General features: G+C 43.8%; 1 protein-coding gene across 1 annotated transcript; it reads left to right on the forward strand.

The window, feature by feature from the left end:
- Positions 1-2,503: 2,503 nt before the first annotated feature.
- MYOD1 (myogenic differentiation 1) lies at positions 2,504-10,545 on the forward strand. The gene is made up of 3 exons (XM_079967901.1): positions 2,504-3,378; positions 5,904-5,982; positions 6,818-10,545. The coding sequence occupies exons 1-3, from the start codon at positions 2,836-2,838 to the stop codon at positions 7,075-7,077; spliced, it is 882 nt and encodes a 293-aa protein (XP_079824027.1). The 5' UTR covers positions 2,504-2,835; the 3' UTR covers positions 7,078-10,545.
- The last annotated feature ends 1,196 nt before the right edge of the window (positions 10,546-11,741 follow it).

An 11,741-nucleotide genomic window follows, 5' to 3' on the forward strand; every position in this document is an offset into this window, starting at 1 on the left:
TGGTTTAAGCGTCTGCCTCTCACACCCAGGTCTGGTTACCGGAAACAAAGTCGATTCCACAAGCCTGAAGTTTGCCGGCTCCTGGGTTCCTTTATCAGCGCCATCCAGCTCCACTTAAAACGTGTTTAATTCACGTGTCAAGTCAAGTTCAACTGGGCTTACTTCTTAGAGCTCCCAGGAACCTTCCTCACTCCACCCCAGAAAGAGCCACACTGGCTGCTTGGTGGTGATTTACCCCCACAATAGTGCGATCCGATACGTGCCCAAGTAAATCCCACTGACTTTATTGAGGCTAGCTCAGTGTGCATTGAATAGCAGCCTCAGTACAGTAGGTGTAATACTTAGGACACCGAGCTCTCCACCCGCCACCCCACCCCACCCCAACCCAACCCACCCCACCCCGCAAAGTAGCTAGAGAAGAAAAAGGAACGCGCTTTGGAAAAGGTCCATTTTCTCCCACTCGGAGCCTGAACGAAAGTTCCTACACGACTTGTTACACGACTCCATTCCCTGGCAAAAGTGCGCAATGCGATCCTAGGCTCCCTTTGGGGCATTAGAGGCCTGGTTTCCCCGTGCGCCCCCCACCCTCCACCTGTGGTTGATATTTTTACAGTTGTGGAACTCCTTCCTGCGATGAGAATTGGTTGGCTGGCTGCAGGTTAGCGATCGTGCACACCGGTGTGTCCCCTCCCCCTCCGCCCATATCTAATTTAAACACAGAAATGCCGCGCTAGCGCAAATTGGATTTTAAATGTACTTCATCGCTGCCTTCGAGGATCCAGATGTCTCCAGTCTGCGAATCGGTCACATCGGAATATTCGGAATGGAGGCGACTCAGTCACAGCGACTGCAGTGCGAAAGTTCTAACTGGAATGAATAGTGACCCGCCGGCTTAGCGACCTGCTCGGCTCTTATTAGACGCCCGTCGCTGGTGTTGGCGTCGAAGCTATAGAAGCAAATAAGAGAGAGGCGATCTCCATTCCGACGGGGAGCTGGTGGGGGCGAGACGCAGAAAACTGGCGTGGCGAGGAGAAGGAGCTGGCTTCGGTCAGATATAATCAGAAATTATCTGAAGATGCCTCTTCTTTTCTCACCCCCACCTTTTCAAAATCCTGCCTGCCGTTTGTCCGAAAGGGGGGATAGGTACCCTCACAATCCCGCAGAAGGTAAAGCCATTAAGTGGGAACGTTTACAAGAACGCTTTCATCTTTTCTTATCTTTTTCTTTCTTTCTTTTAAAGAGCTGATGGGAGGGTAAACCTGGTTTATTTTGAGCCACAACACTTCTCAAATCACAGGAAACTGATATCGAAAGAAATAAAAGGCACAAACCGTAGTCCCGCGGATTTCAATGCAAGGCGTTTTAAAACCCTGGCTTGATTTGTTGCAAGTGAGTTTCTAAAATTTATTTCGCTTTGGCTGGGTCGTGCTCCTACGGGAGGAAAGGCACACTCATGCCCCTAAAATCGTTAGCGCACGTCGGTTCATGAACGGAATCGGGGACATTAACAGAGAACTCTGAGATAAACGATTTTTTGTGAAGCAACACACACACACACACACACACACACACACACACACACACACACACACACACACACACACTATATCATTAACACCTGATATTACAAATTCAGATCACCACCTCCCAACAAAGTAAAATAAAATAAAAAGCATAGGAACGTGAAACAAAACGAAATAGTTCCATAACACGATTACTTCGATGGGAAAGTCCAGCGGAAGCCCTTTCCAAACGGTGAAAAATGTTATTCAAGCATTTAGAGGAGAAAACCATTCTCCTAGAACGTCTTCACAAACCAGTCAACATAACTGCCACGTTATTTATTTTATGATCCCTGAAAAACCCCAGATTACGATCTCTCTCACACATTCTTGTAACAGTAAGTTTCCACCCCACACCCCACCTTTCGCTATATATTTGGATTGTACAGTATGCAACTTCTTGAACGGATGGTTAATATAGATCGTTGATTACTTGTGGAGAGAGAAAAGAACAGCCTCGAACAAAACCAAAAACCAAAACACAAACTATTAAACTGGCAAACATCCCCTCCTTATTACATATCTGCCTTTATGCGTTTCGCAAATGACCCAAGGAGCCCGTGCAGCACTTTTTAAACGAATTAAAACCACGGCGCTATCCTTTTTTCAAGAATGCCATCTGGGCAAGTGGGAGCGGGAGATCTCACGCAGAAAATAAAGTTTTGCATTAAAGCGAAGCGCATGTGATCCCCCCGCCCGCCCGCTCCCCCTCGAGGCTCTCTCTCGGACGGCTGCTGTTTGACATTTGCAGCCACTTTCCCCCAGCCTTTTGCCGGACAGGGGCTTTCGCCGCCGTCCAATCCGGGCGAGACTCCCCCTCCCCTCCCTCCCCTCCCGCCCCCTGCGAGACCCCAGCGACTGGCTCGGCGAGGCCGAGGGATAGGCCGGCAGGTGGAGCAGAGGTGGCCTCGGAGCAATGCCCACCCCCGCCTCTGGGATAAATAGAGCGGTTTGGATGGCATCCGCGACGGGCATTTCGCTTTCCCCATGGCAGGCTGAGCAGAGCAAGGGGGAAAGGGGGACCAAGAGTGAATGAAGCCCCCTTTCACAGCAAGCCAGCGCCTCCCTCTCCTGTCTGACCCGGGAAAAGAAGCGCACCGACGTCTGGTTCTGCTAGAGTCGTCAGGATTGAAGCCCGCTCGCCCCCTCGGGGTTCTTTAAAGCCAGGCGCGGAGCTCAGGGGTGGACAATCCGGCCCCCTTTCTCGCCCTCTCTTTCTCTCGCTCTCCCTCCGTCCAGCCTCTGTGGAGTCATTCCTCCGCCGCCTGCGCCCATGGACGTGCTAGGCCACATGGAGATCACCGACGGCTCGCTCTGCTCCTTCTCGGCCGCCGATGACTTCTACGACGACCCCTGCTTCAACACGTCGGACATGCACTTCTTCGAGGACCTGGACCCCCGGCTGGTGCACGTGGGGGGCCTGCTGAAGGCCGACGAACACGGCCACCACCACGGCCACGAGGACGAGCACATCCGCGCGCCCAGCGGGCACCACCAGGCGGGCCGCTGCCTGCTGTGGGCGTGCAAGGCGTGCAAGAGGAAGACCACCAACGCCGACCGCCGCAAGGCGGCCACCATGCGCGAGAGGAGGCGGCTCAGCAAGGTCAACGAGGCCTTCGAGACGCTCAAGCGCTGCACGTCCACCAACCCCAACCAGCGCCTGCCCAAAGTGGAGATCCTGCGCAACGCCATCCGCTACATCGAGAGCCTCCAGGCGCTGCTGCGCGAGCAAGAGGACGCCTACTACCCGGTGCTGGAGCACTACAGCGGCGACTCGGACGCCTCCAGCCCCCGATCCAACTGCTCCGACGGCATGGTGAGTTGCAGGTTTCCGCGCAAACGCAGGCCGTCTGCTTGGGTAGGTGGGCCGCCTTGTGCTTGACTTGGCTCCCATGCCTATGAGAAGCAGGCAGCCCACAGGGGCGATTTCTATCTTTATGATAGCAAAGCGGGTATCGCTTAAAAGCCTGTTGGTCATGTAAGTGTTAAAGGTGCAGGAGCTGTACCCGAAATAGAACGGCAGTTCTAACACTTAGATTTCTTTCTGTGTCATGATCTAGGGAGGGAACGGAGGTGAGACGGTTTCCCCTTTCTCTTTTGTCTTTAGCCAAACCAAGCCCAAGAATCTTATTTTCAGTGTCATGACAAAGCCCTGCGACATGCCAAGTCACTACACACCCTGAGCATGCAATGAGTTCTTTTCTGCCACCTCTGAGTAATCACAGTCCCTCATTGGAATATAGACCAGGAGAACTGGGGGCATCACTTCCTAGAAGGCTTAAGTTCCCTTCATCTCTTTTTCAAATAAATGAAGGCTTCACCTCCAAGCACACCATCTTCTGGGAGGAAGCACCATTGAGATCAGTGGGTTAAAACACTGAGCATCCTGCTTTTCTGCTGTGCCCTGGTCCCATTGAGAGGTTTCCTTGGCTGGCTGAGCCCTCCAAAAGAAGGCTCCTCTTCTGCACAGTGTAGGAGATTTCTTCTCTTTCTCTTGGGGATTGTGGTGACATGGCTCCTCCAGTATACTCTCAGGGAATCTGGGATACAAGGAGGAAACTTCTCTCTCTTCTGGCACTATTAGAATAGATAGACCAAATGATCAGAGGAGTGAAAGCAATTTCTCAGGTCATAATGAACTAGTTAGGCTGCAAGCATACTTAGGAGTAAACCCAAATGAATTCTGTGTAATTCAATTCTCAGCAAACAAGCACTGGATTGGGACACCTAAACCACCACTTTTATTCATTTAGTCATCAACTCTATGAACATAGGCTTCCACTGGGATATACAGTTCAATGAATAAAATAATACAATAAAAAGCAATTGGCAACATAAAACACTGCGGCACCCATGCAGTTTACTGATCAAACTGTAAACCAATGAACCATAAATATTGCCCTGTCTTTTTGCTGCTACAGAATGGCATGAGTACTTTTCTGAAGTTCATGTCCCCTTGTCCTCCCAGGGCATAGTGCTCTTGCAAGGAGTACTGCAATGTCTTTATGCTTGGAGAAAGAAACAATAGCCTTCTTGCTTAGTTCTGCTGTGATTTCTTGACACTTGGGAAAGAGATACTTACTCGCTTCTATGTAATAAAGTTGGGTTTTTGAGACAGTGGCTGGTAGCGTATATCAAGCTCTGATCTCATGCGGCCCTGCAGGAAAGGGGCAGTTGAAAGCAGGTGCTTCTATAACCATGGAGTACAACCATCTTTAGAGGGCAGCCATTAAAACGCTTTAGTACATAACCAGTGTTATTTACTATGCAAACCTATACATGAGTTCGATGGAACTTGCACCTGCTAATCCAGGGATTATTTTATTTCTGAGCAGATATGTGCAAGTTGGAGTTTGTTTGGGGCTATTATGGGATGGATAGGACTGTGGCAAGATATTTAGCTACTGGCTATAGCTAGCGGTGATGTACAAAGCAGTGAGGACCATTGTGCTAATGGTGGCTAGTGGTCTCATGACAAACTGTGCATGTGTTAGGTGGCGGTGGAGGAATGCACCAAAGAGAGGCAATGTTTATCTTTGAGAGAGAGAGAGGTATTGAGTGGTAACCAACAGCATGCATTAGGGACAGAGGCAGGGAGAGAGACAGAGTCCAGTACTTAGTACTGGAAGCAGGAGAGATTTAAGTGAATTGGAATTTGCTACTCAAAAATTGCCTGTCGACTTCTTGTTCCATTGTATTCCTTACAACACTGAGTGAACAAGCTTCTTCTTCCTTAAATCCCAGCATGCTGAGGTGACTGGAGCATTGAGTTTGGACATGGCAGGTATAGATACAGAATCATCCTCAGGTTTATTGGTTCATCTCAGTCCCAGTGCATTCAAAGGGTTGTACGTAAGGGGACATAAGTGTAGTCACACATGCACACACCCCATAAGAAGTCATGATAGGAATTTATACAGTTGCTGAGTTTGTCTCTTGCCAAATGTAGCAAAGAGCAAATGTATGTTAGAAGTCAAGAGTCTTAAGCATAATGAGAAAACCACAAAGAAAGAGGTTAAAGGCTCATAAAACCCTTTAAGGCAGGCATGGTCAAACTCCAGCTGTTTTGGGACTACAATTCCCATCATCCCTGGTCCTGTTCATTAGGGATGGTGGGAGTTGTGGTCCCAAAACAGCTGGAGGGCCAAGTTTGGCCGTGCTTGCGTAAGGTGACTTTCCTCCCCTTTTCATTTAAAGGGCTGGATTGTTATACGTGTGTTTCCTGGAGCAAACGCATAAAGTGTGAATGACATGTGTGCACCCTTAAGCACTCCTATACACATTTGGACACCTGGTAGCCCTGATCGTATTTCTGACCTAATGTCTTGGTTTTGTTTCCAGCTGGATTACAGTGGACCCCCTTGCAGCTCCCGCAGAAGGAATAGCTATGACAGTAGCTACTATACAGAAACACTAAATGGTAAGTATCTGCCTCGTAAGAAATACATTATTCTATATTATGCTCTCCAAACACAGGATACACTCACAGACTTTGTTCTCCTTTTTACCCATGTGTGGGTATTCTGAAGCTCGTTTTTAAAATTTCAAATATTATTATTATTATTACTTTTACTACTCTGATCATTATTACTATTATTATTTTGATGGATGCCTTTTAATGTAACTTGTACATTACATTTTTTTAATTATAGACCACAATCTTCTTTTTTAAAAAAATGGCAATTGGACCGAAACTTTAAAATTATTGGGTGCTTTTTTGCCTTCAAAGGCCATTGTACAACTTAAATTATACTTTATTTATTGTTGTGTTTGCTTATTACTTTTTCACCTCACCTTTCCTCCCAAACGGAGACCACAGTGTCATGCATGCAATCCAAAATAATAACAAAATAAAACACTAAAGCACTCATATATAAAAACTGTAATAAAACAATGATACATGTCCCAGCATTCAGAGTTTTGAAAACAGCAGCCCCTCTCAGAAGGCTTGGGGGGAAAACAGTGTTTTTTAGCTTTTGACAAGAAGATGCTATCTATGTGGAGGAAGGAGGTGTGTGTGCCACAGACAAGGTGGCAGCTGTGGGCAGGGTGGCAAGTGAGCCCTCCCCCTTATTAATAAATAAACCTTTTAAATAACTCATTTGGCTTTTAATTTCCATTGACACCTCTTAGAACTGTATGGGGCCTGTTGATTCAGATATGAATAGGTGTGTGTTGTTGTCAGTGGGGACCCTATGGCAAAACAGCTTCTCCTTGGTACTGCTTCTGAGACTCCCTGATCTCCTTGTCCTCAGATTCAAAGCAAGGGAAGAGTTCAGTCATTTCCAGCCTAGATTGCTTGTCGAGCATCGTGGAGAGGATTTCGACAGACAGCACTGCCTGTGCCAGCCTGTCCACAGTCGAAAGTGGAACCGAGGGGAGCCCCTGCTCACTCCAGGAAGGGGCTAGTCTGAGCGAGCCTGGAGCCCAAATCTCCTCTCCAGCTACCTGTACCCCTCTCCCTCAGGACAATGTCAGCAGCAGCAGCAGCAACCCCATCTACCAAGTGCTATAAAGCCATGGGGGACAGAAACTGCCAACAGGAGTGGATCTCAGCCGATACACTTAAGCCTGCCTTCTGAAGATCGAAAAAGACAGTACTTGTGGGTTTTTGGTTTTCCTTACCAGTTTTAATCTGTATCTAATGATTCCAAGCTTGCATTACTTCAAAATACACTTATTTATTGGTTATAAACGAAAGCTATTTGTATATAGAAGAACTTTAGAATTGCATACCATGAAATGGCTAATGTTGAATCTGTGCTTTTAAAAAGGGGTATCCTTAAGTTTGAGGGTCTTCTCAGATCCTATGAGGAATAAACTCTTGAGGCGATCCTGCACAAAGGTTGCTTAATTACCACTGATTTCAGTCTGACTTGGCCTACAATCCTATGCCCACTGACGTGGGGTTAGGCCCATGTAAGTAACTCAGTGGGACTTATTTCTGAGGAGGCATGCATAGGATTGCACTGTTAAGCAACCTAAGGCTGCACTCTTCTTATACACACTTGCCTGGGAGTAAGCCTCATTGGAATCAGTGGGACCTAATTCCGAGTAGACACATTATAGGATTGCAGCCTTCCTTTCTCCTCAGAAACATAGACATCCACGTATATTTTTTAAAAAAAGGTTGTGGACCATTTTTTAAAATACTTATTTTGTATACTTGTAAATAAGAGTTGCTTTGCAAAAAAAAGAGAAAAGATTCCAACAAAACAACCCAAAAAAATTTACGTATTTAATGTTGCTTGGTTTGTCGTGCCAAACTTTAACTTTATATATTTATACAATGTGGATGCTGAGAATGTTTTCAACAGTATTCTAAATAAAGAACCTTATTTATAAAACTGCTGGAGTTATTCTGCCTTTGGTTAGGGAATTTCCTTTTTTATTTTTTTAGGTTTTCAGTTTTACAATTACATTATTTTCCATTCTTATACAGTAGTTCTTTTAGACTTCCCACCCAGCATTCCATAACATTTCTTTGTACATCTTGCTTAGTTGCATATACATTAATTCCTTCACCTTATTTCCCACATTTTCATAACCTTAATATTGTCAACTGTTGGTCACAAGGTATCCCCTACCTGAAATTTATACAGTGGTACCTTGGTGTACAACCATAATCTGTTCCGGAGGTCTGGTTGTAAACCAAAACAGGTTGTAACACAAGGCGCGCTTTCGCCAATGGGGCCTCCCCTCCAAAATTGGTTGTAATATAAAAAAATGGGTTGTAATAAAAAAAAAGGGGACACGCACTTCTGGGTTTGACGTGGTTGTAATCCAAAGCGGTTTCAAACCAAGATACCACTGTATTTGAGATCAGTTTTTTCTAAATACTCCCCTAGATGCCTCCACTTACTCCTCGTCTGTTTGTCTCTTGATTTCTTATTTTAGATGTCGTACTTGCAAGCTCTGCATATTCAATTAATTTATTTAACAATTGTTCTTTTCCTGGAGTCTCTCTTGGTTTCCAATACCTTGTGCATACTATCCTCGCAGCTGTTGTGGGCTTTTGTGATAACTCATTCCCATGTATGCCTAGAATGAATTCTTCCGGTTTTGGGGGGAATGTGAGTTAAACTTTTTTACACCATTTCCCAAAATTCCTTTGCCCGGTTGCATTTCTACCATAAATGAATGAATGCAACCTCTGCGTCTAGGCATTTCCAACAAAGTTTTGAACCTCTTTTGTACATTTTGGCCCATTTAACCAGTGTCTAATACCATCTATACATGCAGAGAAGTTCATTGTTGAATTCCATAATTTTTCCCATGCAACAATTTCAATATTATGCCCAGTATCAATGGCCAGTTTTATTCTTGCCTCCTTTATGAGATCATCTTTGGTATCCCATTCTAACAATAATTTATATATTTTTGAGATTAGTTTTTTGGGGGGCCCCAAATCACTTTTTTCAAATTCTGAAGCCTCTTGAACGAATCCTCTTTCTTTATCTTTTCTAAACATCTCCTTTGTTTGAAAATATTGAATCCAGTCAGGTATCCAGTTAGATATCTCTTGCTGATCTCTTAGTTTTATATTGCCATCTTTGTATTCAAGGATGTCTTTATACTTTACCCAAGTCCTATCCATAATTAACCTTTTTCCTGCAACTGCTTCTACCAGTGAAATCCAACCAGGAGTCTTTCTTTCTAGGATATCTTTGTGTCTCATCCAGACCATATATAAACTTCTTCTAATCACATGATCATAAAAACCCTTGTGAACCTTAGTTTTTTCATACTATAGGTACACGTGCCACCCATAAATCAGATTGGTCCCTTCTAAAACCAATATATTCACATCCTTCAGTTCTATCCATTCTTTAATCCAGCTTAGACAGGTTGCTTCATAGTAAAGTTTCGGATCCGGGAAAGAAACCCACCCCCTTTGCTTTTCATCTATTAATATTTTATTTTTATCCTTGGTTTTTTCTTTTGCCATAGGAAGTTTAATATATCTTTTTTCCCCATTTTGTAATGCAGTTGGAGTTGGATATTACAGGTAATGATTTAAATAAAAATATCATTTGGGGCAGGACATTCATTTACTGTAATTACAGATATCCTGCCCAGAAAAGACAGCTTCAGGCACTCCCATTTTTGAAAGTCTTTTTTCATTTCAGTCCACACTCTGTTATAGCTGTCTTGAAATAAGTTCAGATTTTCAGATGCAATCCAGACTTCTAAATATTTAATTCTCTTTCCCACTTTGATTCCTAAGCCATTTCCCAATTCTTTCTTTGTTTGGTTATTTATATTCTGAGTTAGCATTTTCTTTCTGTCTTTATTAGTATAAAATCCCGCCAGGTTGCTGAATGTTGTAATAACTTCCAAGGTGCTTGGTAGGCTTTCCGAATAATTCTCTACTGTTATAACTGCATCAACCACAAAGGCTTTATATGTATATATTCTCTGTCCTATCCATATGTCCTTTATTCTCTCTTCCTCCCTTATCTTTCTTGCAAGTACTTCCAATACCAGATTAAACAATAGCGGAGATAAGGGGCATCCTTGTCTAGTACCTTTTAAAACTTGAAATTCTGAGAATGTTTTCAACAGTAATCTAAATAAAGAACCTTATTTATAAAACTGCTGGAGTTATTCTGCCTTTGGTTAGGGAATTTCCCTGTTGCTTTCAGTACAGTGTTAAATGCAAACCAAATGGAATTTCTCGCCCATCCCTACTTCAAATTGCAGGGCCGCTTTCACCGATGTGCTGCTTTTGTGGTGAGTTGGCATAGAAGTTAACACTGAGGATCTTTTGAAGCATATTGGGCTTCTTATTCATGAGCAGATCATATACAATAGAGATGGGGTTCTTTTAAAGTTCTTCAATACTATGAGAATCTTTCCTTTTTTGTTTTGTTTTGGGTAATTATCAAGCTCTGGAGACTTTTTCTATTGTTGTTTGTGTGTGTTCTGTGTAAATAAATATCTGTCTTTTTGTAAGTAAGATAAATGTTTGAGGGTCACTACATATTATTGTTGTTTTCTTTATTATTTTTTTAATCATAGCTACATGTTACTTTAATCACTTTAAACACTTTAATTGTATGAAGTATTTTAAACTCCTTCTTCAACTGAAAAAGGCTCCCAGAGTAGCTTACCATGATCAGGATTAAGATGGTCTCTGTCCTAAAATCTAAAAGACACGGCACAAAAGGAAAAGGAATTGGGAGGGAGGAGGAAATAAGGAAACACAGGCACTTGTTCTTAGTTCAGAGTTCTTTCTTATCATTGTTAACAGGGAGGGTATGCAACATCTCTGCAGATTCGTCTTCTCTAGCCAACGGATGGGGCCAGGTTGGTATCTTCCTTGCCATGACATTATATTATATTTGTACTTTCTTACGAGGAATTGGACAGAAATTGCAGCAAAATTTTGATTCACCACCTTTAGTCGCTTTTTTAATTTTACACTAATGCATACTGAAAACAAGTAAAATTGCAGTACGTGAAGCTGAAGCCCTGAAACTCTCAGTCAGAATATTTGTGTTCGACAATGAACACCCTGTTCCACAAGTATTCCCAGATATTGAATTTCAACGATTTATTTTAGCAACCTAAGTTTCCACAGCCTGGTTCTAATATTACAACAGAGACCACGCATGCATTTAACACATCCCAAAATAGGCCCATTAAAACACATACACAAGGGCTGCTTCATTTGTGACACACACACACACACACACACAGAGAGAGAGAGAGAGAGAGAGAGAGAGAGAGAGAGAGAGAGAGAGAGAGAGAAAAGTATGTACAATGTCACATTACAATGCCAGGTAATTATTATAAGGATAGTCAAATGGTCAGTTGAACCACCACATGGCTCTATCAGGCAGCTAGGTCCCAACTCCATCTCAGGCTCTTCCTTCCTCCCAGCTACCAACTGACATTGATGAGACATCAGAGTAAGGAATGATTCCAAGGTGCCTAGAACCAAACCCAACCAAGAATCCTCTCCTATTGTACTTTAAATGCCACCCACTGCTTTGGGAGCTGGTCACGGTGGAGGGAGGGAAAATAACTTCACTGTTTTCTCAGGTAATGTGAACACACCCCAAGTCTTCAGGAACCAACAGAAAACCCATCTAAACCATGAGAGTTGGTAACTTGTTGTTGTTATTATTAATTTTCACACTGAGTGTTGTTTTCAAGCAGCTGTGCCCTTTCCTA

This window comes from Podarcis cretensis (genome assembly GCF_951804945.1).
Source record: "Podarcis cretensis genome assembly, chromosome: 1".
Taxonomy (NCBI): domain Eukaryota; kingdom Metazoa; phylum Chordata; class Lepidosauria; order Squamata; family Lacertidae; genus Podarcis; species Podarcis cretensis.

Coding starts and splice junctions, on each gene's coding strand:
- MYOD1 (XM_079967901.1), top strand. CDS start 2,836: ATGGACGTGCTAGGCCACATGGAGATCACCGACGGCTCGCTCTGCTCC. Junction 3,379..5,903: donor CCAACTGCTCCGACGGCATG/GTGAGTTGCAGG, acceptor TTTTGTTTCCAG/CTGGATTACAGTGGACCCCC. Junction 5,983..6,817: donor CTATACAGAAACACTAAATG/GTAAGTATCTGC, acceptor CCTTGTCCTCAG/ATTCAAAGCAAGGGAAGAGT.